This window comes from Pan troglodytes, chromosome 19 (genome assembly GCF_028858775.2).
Source record: "Pan troglodytes isolate AG18354 chromosome 19, NHGRI_mPanTro3-v2.0_pri, whole genome shotgun sequence".
In the NCBI taxonomy this organism is placed as follows: Eukaryota; Metazoa; Chordata; class Mammalia; order Primates; family Hominidae; genus Pan; species Pan troglodytes.
The window spans coordinates 76391754-76412259 of record NC_072417.2 but is presented as its reverse complement, the minus strand read 5'-3'; the positions used below and the strand labels follow the sequence as shown (position 1 = coordinate 76412259).

At 37.3% G+C, this 20506-nt stretch overlaps 1 protein-coding gene across 14 annotated transcripts in view; it reads right to left on the bottom strand.

Moving 5' to 3' along the window:
* TANC2 (tetratricopeptide repeat, ankyrin repeat and coiled-coil containing 2) overlaps positions 1–20506 on the bottom strand; it is a 471963-nt gene that overhangs the window by 148928 nt on the left and 302529 nt on the right. For all 14 annotated transcript variants that reach the window (XM_016932703.4, XM_016932704.4, XM_016932707.4 and 11 more), the window contains one exon: positions 11213–11338. In XM_016932703.4, coding sequence (XP_016788192.3) covers positions 11213–11338 — 126 coding nt within the window. The remainder of the gene's footprint in view (positions 1–11212; positions 11339–20506) is intronic.

The following is a 20506-nucleotide window of genomic DNA, read 5'->3' as shown; positions in this document are numbered from 1 at the left end:
TAAAGCACAAAGCTACCCTCTTAAATTTTTAAGTGAATAGTACAGCATGGCTAACTATAAGCACAATGTTGTACAGCAGACCTCTAGAACTTTTTCATCTTTCATGATTGATACTTTATACCCATTGAACAGGAACTCCCCATTTCCTCTTTCCCCCTGCTCCTGGCAACCACTATTCTACTTTCTATTCTGATGGTTACTTTAGATACCTCATGTAAGTGGAATCATGTCATATTTGTCCTTTTGTGACTGGCTTACTTCATTTAGCAGAATGTTCTCAAGTTTCATTCATATTGTAGCATACTACAGGATCTCTTTTCCATTGATATATAGACCACATTTTCTTGATCCATTCATCCTTTAACATTTAGGTAGTTTCTGTCTCTTGGCAATTGTGAATAATGCTGCAATAAACATAGGAGTGAAAATATCTCTGAGACCCTGATTTCAGTTCTTTGGGAAAAATACCCAGAAGTGGGATTGCTGGATCATATGGCAGTTCTATTTTAAATATCTGATGAACCTCCATACTGTTTTCCATAGCAACTGCACCATTTTACATTCCCACCAACAGTGTATGGGGTTCCAATTTCTCTACATCCTCACCAACACTTGTTATTCTTTCTTTTTTTTTTAAATAATGGCCATGTTAACAGGTGTGAGGTACTATCTCACTATGGTTTTGATTTGCATTTCCCTGACAATAAGTGATATTGAGCATTTTTCCATATACCTATTGGCTATTTGTATGTCTTCTTTGAAGAAATGTCTATATAAGTCCTTTGTCCATTTTTAAACATTGTTTTGTTGCTATTGAGTTGTAGGAGTTTCTTATATATTCTGGATATTAACTCCTATCAGATACATGGTTTGAAAATATTTTCTCCTATTCCATAGATTGCCTTGTTACTCTGTTGCTTCTCCTTGTCCTTCTCCTTAAGACAGGTCCTCATTCTGTCAGCCATGCTGGAGTGTGGTGACACAATCATAGCTCACTGAAGCTGCAGCCTTGGACTCAAGTGATCCTCCTGAGTAGTTGGGACTACAGGCGTGTACCACCGTGCATGGCTAATTTTTAAAGTTTTTGTAAAGACAGGTCTCACTATGTTGCCCAGGCTGGTCTCAAATTCCTAGCCTCAAGTGATCCTCCTGCCTCAGCCTCTCAAAATGATGGGAATACAGGCATGATCCGCTGTACCCGGCCTGTTACCTCTTTTTAAGTACTAAAAATACTGATGCCAAATACTGATGACTCATCTGGCATAGAAATAATTTTAGTTTTTGTTTTTTGCTGAATTAATAAAATTCATTAAGCATTGTGTTGGCATGTTCTTATACATTATCTTACTATCTCTGTTCCTTTAGTTCTTTTCCATTACATGTTCCATTTCATTGTCCATCTGGCAGTGTCTATTCTTTAAATTTTTTTTTTTAGCTTTTCTTAAGTATCAATGAGTTAATTTTAAAGGTAATAAACTGTAACTTGTTTTCTTCAAAATTGCTTTTAAATGTTGCTAATTTCTATTCCTGCACACTAACTGAACAAGGATGCTGGCAATGATAACTGTAAGACAGAGAAATGACATGATTCTGAGCTGCATTTTAGAAAGATTACTTTGGCAGCGAGGCATTATACTGATTAGATGACAGAAAGACCAGAGAAGCAGAAAAGATAACTGATGGGTCTTCGGCTTAATACCGGGGTGACGAAATAACCTGTACAACAAACCCCCGTGACACAAGTTTACTTATGTAATGAACCTTCACACGCACCCCGGAACCTAAAATAAAAGTTAAAAAAAAAAAAAAAAAAAAGAAGAAGATGGAAAGACCAGAGGAGGGAGGCAAGAGCTAATTAGCAATATTGAGAATGGAGAATATGGAAAGAATGTGAGAAACTCTGTGAGAGCTGAACCCTCAGGGTCTGGTCCTGACTGCATATAGGAGATAATGTAGATGGTGCTTCAATGCTGACTCCAAGATTTAAAGCTCAAGTGAGAGGAAAACTGAAGTACTATTTAGGAAGAGAGGAGTCGAAGCTGGTTTGGGTGAATGAATCATCAAGTATCCTCTCTGACCACAGCTCCTGCTGAAATATTCAACAGTCTTTGCCGTCTCCAATACCGCAGAGTACAGAGTATCTACCATAAGCCAATATACTGCTATTACTGTATTACCGATTGCTTTTTATATTAAGTTGTCTATGACACAGTTTCCTTATTACCACTACTTAAAGAGTTGTGAGGATTAAATAAGAATATGTTTAAAGCTCTAAGCACTGTGCCCACAAAGAGTAAGAACTCCAATAAATGTATGCTATCACTTTTACACCTTTTGAAGAGTGTCTCACTGTTAACATTTGTCTTAGTGTTTTAAAAAGTCCATTGCCTTCTATTAATGTGGGGATAAAAAAGGGGGAAGGCTTATTTTACTCTGAAAAAAATCTTACTTTGAATCTTTGAATAACTTCCATATTAAATTTCAGCTTTCTGACATTGGTCTTATGGGAAAACATTTGTTGAGAAAAATCTGCAGTCACTGCTGAGTGGAATTTTCAGAAAGAGAACAAAGATCTTTGGAGAACAGTTAAAAAAATAAAAAAAAAAGAAAGGGAAAACCCAATTCTCCCAAAGGTTGCTGCTTTTTTATATGCTTCCTCACATTTAATACCTGAAAATGTAGAGAAAACATAAAACAGTAAAGGTTTTAAAATAGGAAATATTTGATAAAATATTTATAACTATGGCAATACAGTTGTTTTAAGTATTGTGCTCTTAGAGTGTTGGCTTTTAAGGTGATATACAACATTTATTTTTGGGAATATAAAAACTGGGTATTTTAATTCGTTGAAATTTAAGATAAAACATTTTAAAGTGAACTCTCATTGATGAAATAGCCTTTCGTTTGTGGCCTTAAAATGAAATCATCTAGTTCTGTAATTTTATGAGCATCTGGGGAAGTTATTTCACAACCTTTTATATACTACAAGATTAAAAAACTTAGATCATTTTACTGAATTACAAAATTTTTTTGCAAAGTCTTATCTAAGTAAATTTATTGGCATTATGGTTACTTTAATAGACCTAGTCACTTTTGAGGAAAATAATAAGATTAATTGGGAAGTTTATTCTTTAATTTAGATCAAAACATCAAAATAGGTTAAGAGTGTGTTATTTTTCTTTACTGCACTCAAGGCATTTTAAAGTATTTCCAGTGAGATATCTTGCAGAGTTAGATGTCATGATGAGAGTTTTGTTCATGTTACTTCACAGTCTTCTCTGCAGAAGAGCTGGTTGGGGGTGAGGGGAACAACCTCATACAACTAAAACTTACAATCTACCCATATAATATTTACTATAGAAAGTTATGTGCATGCAACCTTATCCTTGGGTTTTGAATCTACTTACGAAAATTTAATCTTACTTGTAGGGATGAAATAATGAACAATGAGGTAGGAAAGACTGATGGAAATATTCCCTTGTAAATGTGAGAGCCAGCCAGGCAATGATCAAGATGACTAAGCAACCTCAGGGATGTGTGACTCAGTAGGCTAATGTAAGAACATTTAGCTTCATGACATGCATCTCAGTCATCATCATAAAGGATTCATTGTTTCAGAACAGTACGGGACTCATAAATAGTGTAAAGCACAGATTTGATAAAAATTAAATTTATTGCTTTGATAAAACCAAGTTAACTGTGGCAGGGCCAATTTCACATAAATTCTGCCAATGAATCAGACTATCATTTGTACATATGCCCTCCAACCTAGTGTCTATTAAAGTAGCTAATAACTAAACACAAAGCCTCTGAATGGCTTTTTATGTAATGAGATTTAGTAAAAGTTCTAAGGAAACCACCATATATTGAGAAATGAAGTTTTAATTAGCAATATATAATTTCTTCAAGTAGAAGAGTGTGGTTATAACTTAAGACCAGGCAGGTTAGGGTCTCAATATTAATAATTTGTTGTTAATTTAACCCACGTAGCTACCATTCAAAGTCACTATGCTACAATTTGCCTTGTATATTTTAACTCCTCCTGGTTCCCTTTATATAACCCATCATAAGATTTATTACATTTATCCATAAAAATAAACTATTTCTTCCTTCCTTGTAATAGGCAGCAAACTTAGTTTCTATCTTTCTCTGCGGAATGAGAGAGCTTTCATTAAGATGATCAGAAAGAGTGGACATTTTCAGGTGGATAATTTTTAGCATAACTCCACATTAACCTAATGGTGATTAAATTTAAAAACATGAAGCCAAAAATAATTAAAAAAATTTTTTTGAGACTGTTGCCCAGGCTGGAGTGTAGTGGCACGATCTTGGCTCACTGCAACCTCCACCTCCCAGGTTCAAGTGATTCTTAAGTCTCAGCCTCCTGAGTAGCTGGGACTATGGGCCCACGCCACCATGCCTGGCTAATTTTTGTATTTTTTTAAAGTAGAGATGGGGTTTTACCATGTTGCCCAGGGTGGTCTCGAACTCCTGATCTCAGGTGATCCCTCCACCTTGGCCTCCCAAAGTGCTGGGATTACAGGTGTGAGCCACCATGCCCAGCCTAATTTTAAAATTTTAAGTTAAAAACTTTATTAGTTAAATTAATTCAAATTAATATCTATCAAAGACATTAGGCTTTGGGACTAGAAAAGGCGCTTGTAGTAGGTTAGCTAGCTATATACTCTGTACTAGTACACAATCTTCTATGACTTTTATCATTAGTATTCAAGCTCTTGGATGGTTGACAGCTAGGAATCTGTTAAGTTGCTTTGGACAGTTGACTCACATGACCTCTCCCCTGTTGGGCCGGGTTTCTGGAAACATCAATTTTTGTAGAACAGTTGTTCAAAACAGCTGTCTTGAAGAGTGAAAAAAAAAAGGACTTTTTAACTAATGAAGCAATGTTGATGTTAATATCCCACTTGGAGATGTTATCCCAACTTCTGCTTCAGCAGTCAAAAGACTACCATTATCATCAAACAACTGCAGTTACTATTAAGGCACCTGTTAAATGAATTATGCCTTTATTGTTAAATCATGTTCATGAATAACATGTAACCAGCTCTCAAACTACGCATTTTTGCACTTTTGTAAATAGACTGATGGACCTTGAGGCATAAAGCTTATCTTCAATTACAATGACATCCTCTAAACTAGTGGTTTTAAAAGTGTGATCTGCAAAATCACCTGGAAGGTTTAAGACATGGCTTGCCAGCCCCATTCTCAGAATTTCTGATTCAGTAGGTGTGGAATGGGGCTAAAGAATGTGCATTTCTGAAAACTTCCTAGATAATGCCACTCCTGCTGGTCCCAGGACCACACTGTGAGAGCCACTAAGCTCGCCTATTGCAATAGTCTCAGTGAGAGGCAGTATTGAAGGAGGTGAAAAGTAGTTGGATTTGGGAGCTCTTTGGAGGTGTAGAGCCAACAAAACTTGTTTTTAAACATTGTGATCCTAAAATAAAATAAAAGCGTCATCTGGGGATCCCTAGATTCTTGAGATATGTTCTTGGAATTTGCAAAGTCAAAACTATATTTACAGTACTAAGAGGTTATTTGCCTTTTTCCACTCTCATTCTTTCACAAGTGTACAGTGGAATTTTCCACAGCTTACATAACTTTAACATGTAATGGGTCTATAATTTATAAAAAAAAGAATACATGAGTATTTCAACAATCCCTATTATTATTTTAAAACATTATTTTAAACAAAGTATATTTAACATATTATTTTTAATTTCTAATATGATAATATCAATTTATCCCATATAAATATAAGCTCAATAATTTTTTAAAAATGAGACAGGGTCTCCTTCTATCACCCAGACTGGAATGCAGTGGAGCAATAACGGCTCATGGCTCACTGTAGCTTTGGCCTCACAGGCTCAAGTGCTCCTCCCACCTCTGCCTCCTGAGTAGCTAGGACTACCACCATGCATGGCTAATTTTTAAATTTTTTTGTAGAGACAGGGTTGTTGCCTAGGCTATGTTGCCTATGTTGCCTAGGCTGGTCTTGAACTTCTGGCTCAAGTAAGCCTCCCACCTTGGCCTTCTAAGGTGCTGGGATTACAGGGACAGCCATAGCCGCCTGTGTAATTTTTTTATGAGTATAAAAGGGTCCCGGGACCAAAAAGTTTGAGAAACACTGCTCTTAACAGAATAGTACAAGATTCTGCCTATATGAAGTTCCCAATCAATGCATGGCTTGCCACCTCAAATGTTCTTTAGACATACATCCAGAGGATATTATTTCAGACAGTCTCTACACTTGAAATCAGTCAGTCAATAAACTTAGTTATCTACTGGGTATACTACAGCGTATATAAGCATTAACTACCATCTCTAGGATCATTTAAAACCAGAATTGTGATTAAAAAACTATTTCAGAATAAAATACCTAGGAATACAGTTAACCAGGTAGGTGAATTATCTCTATAAGGAGAACTTCAAAACACTGCTCAAAGAAATCAGAGATGACACAAACAAATAAAAAAAATTTCATGCTCATGAATAGGAAGAATCAATGTCGTTAAAATGGCCATACTGCCAAAAGTAATTGGTAAGATTCAATGTTATTCTTATCAAACTGCCAATGACACTCTTTACAAAACCAGAAAAAACTATTTTAAAATTCATATGGAACCAAAAAGAGAGCCCAAATAGCCAAGGTAATCCTAAGCAAAAAGAACAATGCCGGAAGCACCACACTACCTGATTTCAAACTATACTACAGGACTGCAATAACTAAAACAGCATGGTACTGGTACAAACAGACGCATAGACCAACCGAACATAATAGAGAACCAGGAAATAAGACTGCAAACCTACAACTACCCGGTCTTCAATAAAACTGACAAAAACAAGCAATAGGGAAAGGACTCCCTATTTAATAAGTGGTGCTGGGATAACTGGCTAGCCATATGCAAAGACTGAAACTGGATCCCTTCCTTACACCACATAAGAAAATTAACTCAAGATGAATTAAAGACTTAAATGTAAAACCCCAAACTATAAAAACCCGGAAGACAACCCAGGCAGTACCATTCTGGATAAAGAAATAGGCAAAGATTTCATGATGAAGCCACCAAAAGCAATTCCAACAAAAGCAAAAATTGACAAACAGGATCCAATTAAACTAAAGAGCTTCTGCACAGCAAAAGACACTATCAACAGAGTCAACAGACAACCTACAGAATGGGAGAAAATTTTGCAAATGATGTCTCTGACAAAAGTCTAATACCCAGCATCTACAAGGAACTTTAAGTTAAGAAATTTAATTAATTAAATTTAAATTAATTTGTTAAGAAAAAACAGATAACCCTATTAAAAAAAATGGACAAAGGACATGAGCAGTCACTTTTCAAAAGAAGACAAACATGCAGCCAACCAGCTTATGAAGAAGAGCTCAATGGCAGAACACACAGACACAGGGAGGGGAACATCACATACTGGGGCCTGTTGGGGGATGGGGGGGCAAGGGCGGGAACAGCATTAGGATAAATACCTAATCCATGCGGGGCTTAAAACCTAGATGACGGGTAGATCGGTGCAGCAAACCACCATGGCACATGTATACCTATGTAACAAACCTGCATGTTCTGCACATGTATCCCAGAACTTAAAGCAAAATAAAAAAAAAAAAAAAAAGAAAAAGAGCTCAGTGTCATTGATCTTTAGAGAAATGCAAATCAAAAGCACAGTGAGATACCGTCTCATAACATTCTGAAAGGCTGTTAATAAAATGCCAAAATATAACAGATGTTGGCGAAGCTGTGGAGAAAAAGGAACACTTATACACAGTTGGTGGGAGTGTTTTCCACAATCAGTTCAACCACTGTGGAAAACAGTGTGGCAATTCCTCAAAGATCTAAAAATAGAACTGCCTTTCAATCCAGTGAAATCACTGGGTATATTCGAAGGAATATAAATTGTTATCATAAAGACACATGCACACGTATGTTGACTGCAGCACTGTTCACAACAGCAAAGACATGGAATCAACTTCAATGTCCATTGATGGTAGACTGGATAAACAAAATGTGGTACATACACACCATGGAATACCATGAAGCCATAAAAAAGAACGAGATCATGTCCTTTGCAGGAACATGGATGAGGCTGGAGGCTGTTATCCTTGGTGAACTAATGCAGGAACAGAAAACCAAATGCCGCATGTTCTCACTTATAAGTGGGAGCTAAATGATGAGAACGCATGGACACATAAAAGGGAACAACAAACACTGGGGCCTACTGCTGGGAGGAGGTAGGAGGAGGGAAAAGATTGGGAAAAATAATGAATGGATACTAGGCTTAATACTTGGGTGATGAAATAATCTGTACAAGAAACCCCCATGACTCATACCTATATAACAAACCTGCACATGTACCCCTAAACTTAAAAGTTAAAAAAAACCTATTTCAGAGAACTTGTCAGAGTACTCCTTTAAAATGTATGAAAGATACACCTCTATTCTAAAGTGGAAAGATATGCCTTAATGCAGACTAAAAAAGATTTTCAATCATTTCATTACTTTTTTGGGGGTAGTTTCATTTTAATCATAATCAGAAGAAAAATATGTCAAACTGAAATATGACTGTAATTTGTACATTCCTTTAAATAAAATTAGAAAGCATGATGTGACATGTTTTTAAAAATTATTCCAGGAAAACAAATCTGATTTTTTCTGAAATAAAGTACAACATTGTGGATATAATAATCACATATTATAAAGGCTTGCCAAGCAGGTCTGAAGAAACATAAGGAAAGTTTATCTGCCCAAGTTTGCTTTCCTTTCTTGATAATGTGTTTTAAGTCGTATCCTAAGCCATACAATTCATCTGTAAACAATAATTAAGATAACATGTTACTTTTTGAGAGAGGATTATTGTTCAGGGACTCTAAATTCTGAAAATTCTGAATTAAAGTTATTACTAGTTTTAGTATACTTTACACTGCTAAGTAAACACCTTGCTTTTTATGGATCAATGTACCAGCTGGATGGCATGTTCTAACCGTTTAGACTGCTAAAAGGAAAGCTCTTGAAAAATAAAGATGACTTCAAGGAACTGAAACACTAACATCATAGCATCTTCATCAATGGACAAACTCCAGCTTAAGTATTAATGTAAACAATAAGTTAAGACACTATTTGCAAGGAATATGAAATTAGTATTTTTAGAAATTCAATATTCAGTCAGAGCCCTTCCTAAAGATTTAGGTGAGCTTTGGGAAAATCTTTGAATGTGCTTTTGTTGTTTCACTGAATGTTTCGGCTGAAGATCAATGCAATGGAAAAGATCTTTGTTGCATTCCAGATAAAACTGGTATTTGTAAACATCAAGCTCACCAGAATGTATCTGTTAAAGACCTTATTAAATCTTCAGATACTACAAGCAGATAGGTACTATCACATATCAACAGAACTCAATATAAAGGTTTCCCAAAAATTTCACTGCTGAAATCTGTCAAATAATTTTGTTTTCTATGTAGTATAACATCTATTATTCAATGATTAGTAAAGCAGAAAATAAAGTCAACAATGTCAGTATGTTTTTTAGTAATAAGATGGAAGATGATGCCAATGTGGCAGATTTTCAATCAAATCTGAAGGTCCATATAGATCAGTAGTTCTGTCCAATCTTCTTTATTACGGCTGTGCATTCTGGTCGGGGCGCAAATCAATTATTTGGTCTCTTGATCAAATTTATTCAGACTTTAGATGTAATTAGTCTAAAATAGTGCTTGATATATTTCCATTTTCTGGAGTGTAAACACACAGTTGCATATGCCATGCAACTGGTATATGACAAACTGAAGAACTGGCAAGCAGGATGGACAAAAGGACTGGGAACTAAAAGTATGACTGAGGCTATCAACTAACTGCTGTTGATGGGAGGTATGGTAATTGTTGCAATACAATCAATTATTTTATAATCCTATTTGCTTAGCCATCACTGAAAAACTGTTAGCATAATGATGTCTAGAGTGGACAGCAGACATGTATAAATTCCTTCCCATGGGAATTGTGCACGTGGCACTATACTGCTTAGAGTAGGGAATAGGACAAGGGGTGAAGAAGAGAGCTAAAGAAAGATGAAAATAATCCGTAAGATAAAATTAAAAACACACTTGTGGTAGAGATAGAGATTGCTAACATACCAGAGAAAGGAGACTCTCTGTTAAAAGCTATCAGAGACAGTTTGGTTCATTTTGAGCAAACGAGAGACACAGAAATACCAATAAGAGGCTCCTCAACTAGACCATCACTGTAACAAAATGACAGTCTTTAAAAAGATCTGGTGCCAGCTTGGAGAAGCATGTAGCATGCCACAAAGAAGGTAAGGCAACAGGTACCTGAGTGAGAAAAGGATAGGTTGTGTAGCTCTTGCTAGGCCAGGATTATAGGCACTTTCTAAAAGACCAAGATAATAAAATATTGCATGTTACTAGAAATGGCCACTAAAACAAAAATGAAAAAAATTCCCTAGCAAAATACAGCCTGAGTATCCCTTATTTAAAATGCTTGGGATCAGAAGTGTTTTGAATTTCAGATTTTTTTGGACTTTGGAATATTTGCATATATATAATGAAAGATCTTGGAGATAGGACTTGGGTCTAAACAAGAAATTCATATGTTTCATACACACCTTATACACATAGCCTGAAGGTAATTTTACTCAACATTTTGTGAAACAAAGTTTTCACTGCAACCCATCACATGAGGCTAGGTGTGGAATTTTCCACTTGTGGTGTCATGTTGGCACTCAGAAAGTTTTGGATTTCGAAGCATTTTGCATTTTGGATTTTCAGATTAGGGATGCTCAACCTGTACATTATGATCAGCACAGTTCACCTGCAATATGGCTAGGGCTGAATCTGGTCCGCAGTCACTTCTGAAATCCAAGATCTTAGAAAGGTTATTTCCCCCATTACCACAGCCCCTTTACATCTGTTTTCTTTCAGAATTTCGAGGAACTAATGCTTCCAAATGTTGATAATTACACAATGCCTGTCTATGAGGAGTACAATGTATTTGTGTTTATCTTTCTCTAGACTCAGCAGAAATGAACTGGTCACATGCTAAAATGGATCATTTCACTTCTTAGGGAGGTTTAAATAAGTATGGGAATAGGAGACAAAGCAACTTTTTGGCTTTTGCCCATTTCCATCTGTTCCCGGGCATCCTTAAAGCCCTTCTGTGGTTCTAACCTCTTAAATCCTGCTGTGTGCGAGCACCACCCATGCTCTGTCTTGGCATTCGTAGAGAAGTTCTCAAAGGTGTATGTCTCTGCTCATCCAGGTAAGCAAGGTCTTCCAAGTGGGCAGAGCTGGTGGCTGACAAGAAAGAAAAGTTTAGTTAGAATATTTAAGTTCAGAAAATGTCTTTCAGCTAGTCTGTATCTCCAGAACTTTGGAATCAGGGCTTACTCCAGCCAAAAAATATATATGCAAAATATGTAATATATATAAAATACATGTATTTTATGCCTTTAAAAATCCAAATAAGTGGTTTGTAAAAAATATTAACCCTTCATTTCACTTGCTACTTTAAGACAGTACATAATAAACCTGTGCTTGCTAAGAGGTTCTATAACCTTAAACAGAGGGATTAAATATTTCCTATTCAAAAAGCAAAACAAACTAAGCAAATAAACATAAACCCTTACTTCATAAAAGAAATAGATAATGGTAGATTTGAGATTTAAAATGAAAAACAAAATGCTAGTCCAAAAGCTTAAAATGCCATCTTGCCTCTGAATGTCTGGATCATGAAAGCTGCAGAGACAGTAACAAAAAGGAAGTTTCTTTGTTATCAAAAGAAATAGTAAATGGGTTTTTACTAAAAACTGAGTGAAAGAAAAAATTCATTTTACAAAAATGTTTCAAATTATAAGAAATACTAGGGTATCCATTTTATTGTTTGAAAATATTAGCTACCAGTGGTTCATGCTAGTAATCCCAGGACTTTGGGAGGCTGAGGAGAGTGGATCGCTTGAGCCCAGGAGTTCAAGACCAGCCTGGGCAACATGGCGAAACCCTGTCTCCACAAAAAATGCACAAAAAAATTAGCCAGGCGTGGTGGTGTGCGCCTGTAGTCCCAGCTACTCAGGAGGCTCAGATGGGAGGATTGATTGAGGCTGGGAGGTCAAGGCTGCAGCCAGCCATGATCATGCCATTGCACTACAGACTTGGCAACAGAGAGACCCTGTTTCAAACAACAACAACAACAATAACACCACAAAAAAAGGAAGAAAATATTAGCTACCAACTTATTACTAACAACTGGTTTGAGTTGGTGAGAGGGAAAAAAAACCCCTAAGATTATCTTTTTATGGCTGCTGGGCCTCAAATGTTTTGCCACCAAATACTTGGGGAGTATATTTCTGTATTGTATGATGTGTTGAGATTACATGGTCATTTGCCTCAAAAACTTTATAATCCAAAATTTTAATCAAGAAATCCAATTTTGCCACCAATGATATATACTACCTTACCAAATAGCTGATTATAAATAAGCTCTTCAATATAAACTAAGAAGCAAAAAAGGAAGGGGAGACAGCTCAGAATTCCCTCAGCATAAGGAAACAAGAATTATGACAGTAAGTAAACTTACATCTCCAACCTCATATATAAGTTGTTTATGATTATTGACATTGGGTACTGATATTCATTTGTTAATCTGTTCATTTAACAAATATAACAAAATTGTTAGTAAAAAAATGTCAGCACTGTGCCGTAACAATACTTTTACCATAGTTTCTAATCAGTGTATAGGAAAGAAGAAGGTTGAGCAAGGAAACATTTTACTAAAGAATGTAGCAGATAGCAGTCAAAAGAATATTTTATTAAAAATTTATTAAAACTTTATTAATATTTTATTACAATTACAGGAATGGAATGGACCTTAAGGGCTATCCCATCCAACACCTGTGCAATGCTCAACTCTGTTATCTCTTTCAATGTAGTTGTATAGCTTATGCCTGAACATGTCACTATCTCTTGATACACCATATTTCAACTTTGCATAACTCTTGTTATTAGCAATATGGTTCTATTTCTCTACCTCTTACCCTCTCTTTCTCTTGATGGTACAGATGATTCTTCTGCTTATATCAAAAAGAAGAAGGAATAATCTTTTTAAAAGTTTATTACTAAGGTGAAAAGAACTAAAAGGAATGAACATGTATTTATTAAACACCTGTAATGTGCTGGGTAGTGTGCAACATGCTTTTCTTGAATTATGGCTTTTATTTTAAAGGGAAACAAAAAAAAAAAACAGAAAGTGTAACAATGAAGACATTCTGTCTAGTCTCTTAAGAGAAATGCATGGGCTTCTTGCCTGGAGAGATGCTTGGAAGATTTCTATGCCTTTGCTAAGAATCCCTATGGGTAATTTTTGGCCTCTCCCATATGAAGATAATAATATTAGGAGAATCTGAGCACAACTATTCCCCTAATTTTACTAAAACTACTACTACAAGCATCATCTCCCTTCCTTTCCTGGATATTTTGAACATAAATATTACCTAAAACACTTACTAAGTAGTTACAAAACATTAGTCATTATATGAGTCCTTTGTATTAGGATATCCTACTTTTCACAGATATAGATTCCAATTCATATGTATTCCACAGCAGCTCTGAAAATGGGTCATTAATCCCAAACAGAGGCCATACCATTGGCCCAGGGAGACAAGTCAGTTGATTAAGAAGACTGATATAGGTTGAGTATCCCTTCCCTGAAATACCTGGGACTAGAAGTGTTTTAAATTTTGAATTTTGTGGGAGATTCTGAAATGTTTACATTATACTTACTGGTTCAGCATTCATAATCCAAAAATCTGAAATATGAAATGCTCCAGTGAGCATTTCCTTTGAGCATCAGGTCAGCACTCAAAAACTTATGAATCTGGAGCATTTCAGATTAGGAATACTCAACCTGTAACTGATTCTAAGCAGAAGCTTTCACCAAAAATCTTCCTCTGCACAAGGACTACACAGAGCTCAGAAACTGTTGCGACTATTCTAACAGAGTAAACTCTTGATATCATGACATTTAGAGTATGGTAAATATATTTGGGAGTGATGTTGGCAACAGGAGAAGGTAATGAGTTCCTTTTTTTTGAGACGAAGTCTCACTCTGTCGCCCAGATTAGAGTGCAGTGGTGCAGTCATGGCTCACTGCAGCCTTGACCTCCCAGGCTCAGGGTCTCCTCCCACTTCAGACTCCCAAGTAGCTGGAACTACAGGCATGCATCACCACGCTCAGCTAATTTTTTAAAATTACTATTTGTAGAGACAGGGTCTCTCTTTGTTGCCCAGGCTGGTAATGACTTCTTTGCTCTTTTCCTGTGCCTCTCCAATGCCAGCAAGCCACACACACTATTAGCAGCTTACTTTCCATATACACTACTATAAAAATAGGTAGTTTCTCAACACAAAAAGTTGAGAAATCTTTTAACTTTATACCATCTCCCCAAATTACTCAATTAAATAAGTTTAATATTACAATGAAGCTTTCAATCCAAGTTCTCAACATTCAAGACACAATGATAACCCAGTTTCTCCTTGCAAAGGCGAGGTGAAACACTCTGGTGACACTGGCATTTTGCTTGGTCATAATAGTCCAAAAAAGGCAGTGGAAGGGAGCTACTGGTTATCTCTGCATTTGCTGCTCCCCAAAACATGCCTGGAGCAAACTGAAATACTGCCCCCAGTTCTTCAGCCTTTCCTATGTACATGCTCTTTCTCATCTGTCTTTGCAGTTCTCACCACCAGACCCTGAATCCCATTTTGCAGTAATTCCCATTAGAGGTTGAGTACACTTCCCTGCCCTTGACTTTGGGTTTGATCATTTGACTTGCTTTAACTAATGGTATATTAGTAGATGTGATACAAGGAAGGATTTAAAATGTGTTTGTAGAACTGGGCTTGTCTTTTTTGGTTCTGCCAACATTATGAAAGAATATGTCCAGTTAGCCCACTGGTCCAAGGAGGATAGAATAAGGTAGATCTGGAGCCAGTCTCCAGCTTGGAGCCAAACCTAACCAAACTGCCTAGACCAATCAATCCATAGTTAACCTGAGATGAGTGGGTACAAATAAATGATTATGTTGAGCTGCTATATTTTCGTATAGTTTGTTACACAGCATTATTGTACCAATAGCAGAGTGATATACCTGTTGATCTTTCAACATCTGAGTATGGCTTAGGCTGTAGAATTCTAATAGCTCTACACGAGCAGGGACTATGTCTTATTTACATTCTATTCTCAATAAATGCATTATGCCTGGCATAAAATAGGTGCTCAAAAATGCTTATTAAATTAATTTGTTGAAAGGGGACCAAGGGCTGTTTGGGTAGAGTATGGTTTCAAGAACAGGCTTGCTGACTTTCTTTTGTATTGCATCTACAAAGGCAGAGGAAAATTCTTTCCTGTTCTATAACATGGTAGATTACACTAGCTTTCTTTGGTTTAAAAGGTAGAATCAGCTAATTTCAAGAATAAATACAACAAAAAATAAACAACTCAGATTTTATTTACAGAGAAATCAAAGTGATATTCTGTGAAATATAATTGGCACATTTTATGGTACTTTAAGCTTCAAAAGACATTTTTATAATTAAGTGTTTGAACCAACTTTTATAATATAACTCTGAAATGCCCAATTATTTTACTGACACTTTGGACCAGTTATCATAAAGATTGCCAGGATGTGTCCTGTCTGCTCTAGATCTCTGCTTTTATTTGATCTTCATTTAGTTATAATATATAATTATCCTACTTTTCTATCTTAAATAAGCAAGATTTGCAGTAAAAGCTCTTTTTAAAAGATTTCTTGGCAGGCTGAAAATTCAGAGTCAGCTCATCACTATTAATATATAGAGTTTTACATTTAATAACGTTAATGTTCTTCTCTGTGCTCAACTATGATAAGAGCCGATTAAAATGTGCTTAACAATACACACGCTTTATATTTCCCATCTTAGTTATCTAGGTCTACTGGAAACCCAGCTAAAGGAATTTATCCAAATTGTAGATATAATTTCTATAAAGAAATAAGTATTTGAAAGCTAGTTTAGGGAACTTAAACTAAGAAAGGGAAGTTAGATGCCACATTTTACATCAGAGAGAGTAAAAGAGTAGCAAAAGTATTTAAAAAAATCTTTATCTCAGCATTCTGAAGTTAAAACTACCCAGAAGAGGTATCTAATGTCTTATTTTAAAACATTAGGGACAACGACAAAACCATCCCTATTGCTGTTCTAATGTTTCCATGAATTCTTTCTTTCTTTTTTGGGGGTTGAGAGGACTTTAGGCCAAGATGCAGGGGGTGGCCCTGGCCCATAGTTGTTTCTTATGTTTAATCCAATGCCTCCTGCTTTAACCGAAGTCTATTTTCTTTTGTTTGATTCTTTATCGATATCTATGTAGCTACCAAAAAAAAAAAAAAAAAAAGAGGACTACTAGGGATTCAGACCCATCAAGAATGAAGACTTAGGACATCCTATCAGGGAAAGAACCCTGACTAGATGTGGTCCTGGCTTAGGGCAAAGGACACATGGGATAGGCAGTAGATGAAAAAAGTTACAAATATCAGCTGGGTGCGGTGGCTTGTGCCTGTAATCCCAGCTACTAAGAAGGCTGAGGCGGGAGGATCTCTTGAGGCCAGGACTTTAAGACCAGCCGGGGCATCAAAGCAAGACCTCATCTCTGAAAATTAAACAAACAAACAAAAAAACTGATTGGGTATAGTGCGCATGTCCGTAGTGCTAGCTACTTGGGAGGCTGAGGTGAGAGAATTGCTTGAGCCCAGGAGTTTGAGGCTGCAGTGAGCACCACTGAACTCCAGCCTGGGCGACAGAGTGAGACTCTTGTCTCTTAAAGAAAAAAAATCAATCTCAGTTTCATAACTAGCTACAGAAATGACGACTATAGCAGCTATGCATATTTTGTTCCTTGCTTTTGTTATATATGTGTGTGTGTGTGTTATACTAATTTATTCTTTTTCTCGCCTTCTTTCCCTTATTTTATAAATGCAAGTTTTGATGTAAATTAACTTTCCAATTTAGTTTTTGGATAACAAACCATTCAGATAGGACTGTGCCAGAGTTTGAGGAATAATTAACATAGCCAGAGATGGATAGTGTTATATCATCTAAACATAGTTAAAGTGACTGTTGGAACTAGCCTTATTTTGGAGAGGTAAATATGTCTTCAATTACATGAAAGATACTTCCATCTTGTTAGGTTAAAATATAGAGTTTGTTGTGCTGAAAATGTTTGGAGTTTCAAACATGTATAGTTTGGAAGCTCAAATAAATACAGAAGGGTGAGTATGGATGCTGGTTAGCCAAAAAGGTGGACTTTGTTAATTGTTAAGGTTACTGGAGAAATAATTTGCCCCTTCCTGTTCCTATCAGCATTACCCTAGTCTTACTTGTTCAGCCAAGCATTGGCAGTTCATTCCAGGAGCAGCAGTTGAATCTAGTTTGCAGTTTTTCCAAGGGAGGCGGGACTAACCTCATCTCACGTCTTCAGATACTGGCACTGGGTGACCAGTGCCTTGTTCTTAGTGGTCTGGGTCTAATCCCCACAGAACCCTTCTTGGAGCCCTTGTATTAGCCTCAGCTGAGCAGGATCCCCTTCATGGAGATGTAAGTGTCAGCTTTGTGAGGCCTTTCTTCCAATCTTGTATAGTTTAATAATTCTTGCCTCTTTTTGTTTCCTCAGGTCCACAGGTGGTAACTACTTCCTGCAGTTGTTAAATCCATGATACCTCAAGGTTTTCTTACTACCTTTTCAGTTCTTTAAACCTAGTTAATGATTTTTTTTTTCTTTTTTGAGATAAACTAGTCACTCTGCCACCCAGGCTGGAGTACAGTGGCACAATCACAGCCCACTGCAGTCTCAATCTCCTGGGCTCAAGCCATACTCCTGCCTCAGCCTCCGAAGTAGCTGGGAGGCTGAGGCAGGCGCACACCACTGTACCTAATATTTAAAAACAATTTCTTTTGTAGAGATAGGGCCTTGCCACATTGCCCAGGCTAGTCTTGAACCCCTGGCCTCAAATGATCCTTGTACCTTGGCCTCCCAAAGTGCTGGGATTACCGGCATAAGCCACCGTGACCAGCCAACAATTATTTATATTATCAAATTCAACCCTTATTCTGTTAAAATAAGTATGCTTTTATGTCTCCTGACTGGCCCCTAAATGATACAGGATAGAAAAGAATTGAACACCAGTCCCTTTCATACACATGATGTTGATAATAAAGCAATATCACAGAATGTAGATGCAAAAGAAAAATTTTTTTTTTTGAGACAGGGTCTCATTTTGTCACCCAGGCTAGAGTGCAGTGGTGTGATTTTGGCTCACTGCAACCTCTGCTTCCCAGGTTCAAGCGATTCTACCTTAGCCTTCCGAGTAGGCGTGCACCACCACTCCTGGCTAATTTTTTGTAGAGACAGGGTTTCGCTGTGTTGCCCAGGCTGGTCTTGAACTCTTGAGCTCAAAGCAATCAGCCCACCTTGGTCTCCCAAAGTGCTGGGACTACAGGCGTGGGCCATCGCACCCAGATGAGAAATCTTAAAAGATCACCTAGTATAAACACCAGCAAATGATAATCTGTGGACCAAATATGGCCTGCTACCTGTTTTTGTTAATAAAGTTTTACTTGAACAGAACCCTGCTTATTCATGTAAATACAGTATCATTTATATCAGAGCTAAGTAGTGATATAGGCCATGTGGCCTGCAAAGCCTAAAATACTTACTAGCTGCCTTTTAATAAAAAAGTTGCTGACTCCTGATCTATTCAGATCCTCTCATTTTATGATTAGGAAACAGTGGAGTGACTTGTCTAAAGTGATTCAGTCACTGGCAGTAGAGCAGCCCATGAAGCCAGGTATCCTGACTCTCAGTACAGTGAGTGCCTCCTTCCTTCCCACTTTAAAGCTAAACAGATTTAAATCTCTTTTTAAAAGCTTATTTTTTATTCCTTATTCATCTTCACCACTTTCTTTTAATTCTGTTTTATGGCTTCAAAGAGTAGTAATAGTGACCTTGCTAATGCAAAGTAATGTACCCTGTATATCATATACTAATAAATCACAGCTCTCTGCGCTTGAAATATTTTCTGCAGTAAGAAACAAAATGAAAAAACAAAAGCCCCCAAAACACTATTTTTCATAAGAAAATAAAAATAATTATAGGGTACTTTTTAAGCTGATAAACTGAAGAGTAATTTGAAAAGAAGATTAATGGAAATAAGTATCTTCTATTTACATTAAAGCAAAATTCAAATAAAATCTTAACAGCTGGGTGAGCGACAGAAATTTCTGGTTACCATTATGGCAATATTAATGGCACAGTATATAATTTCAAAGCAAGGTTCTAGGAGAGTTCGTTTATTAAAATGGCTCACATTAAAATGGTTTGACACGTTTTAATTAAAAGAGAATGTATTTTTCATTAATAGTGAGTAAAAATGATAATAGAAATGTGCAGCAAAAATGCTGTATTAAGGGAAAAAAGCCTACGAGCAAAGGTGGAACAAGATAGTCAAATAATACCCTCCAACGATTGTTTCCCTGTCCCCCTGCAGGAACACCAAACTGAACAACTATTCACATAAGAAAGCACCTTCATAAGACCCAAAAATCAGGTGAGCAATCCTAGTACCTGGTTTTAACATCATATTAAAACTTTGGGTGCTGCTGACCTAGTGAGACACCAGCTGGGGTGGCCAAGGGAGTGCTAACGTCACCCCTCCACTAACCCCAAGCAGTGCAGCTCACAGCTCTGGGAGATGCCTTCCTTCCACCTGAGGAGAAGAGAGGAGACAGTAAAGAGGACTTTGTCTTGGAACTTGGATACCAGCTTAGCCACAGTAGAATAGGGCCGCAGGAAGAGTTCTGGGGCCCCTATTTCGGGCCCTAGCTCCCAGAAGACTTTTCTAGACACACCCCGTGCCAGAAGGGAACCTGCTACCTTGAAAGGAAGGACCCAGTACTGGCAGGATTCATTATTTCTTGATTATAGAGCCCTTGAGCCTTGAATCAACATCAGCAGTACTCACACAGCACTTGCCACAGGCCTTGGATGAGACCCAGGGCCATGCTGACCTTAGGTGTGACTCTGTGTATTCCCTGTTTGAGGGAGGACTCCTGCTTGAGGAAAAGAGAGGCAGGAGTGAAGGGGGCTTTGTATTATAGATAGGGTACCAGCTTGGCCATGGGGGTAAAGCACCAAGAGGGCTTCTGGGTTCCCCAATTCCAGGCCTTGGCTCCTGGATGGCATTTCTGGACCTGCCTTGGACCATAGGGGAGCCACCTACCCTGAAGGGAGAGACCTAGGCCTAGCAGCATTCACCACAAGCTGAATGAAGAGCTCTTGGGCCTTGAGTGAACATTAGCAGTAGCCAGGCAGTACTTGCCATGGGCCTGGGGTGTTGAGACTCCTTCTACACGAGGGAAGGTGAGGAAGAGTGGGAAGGACTT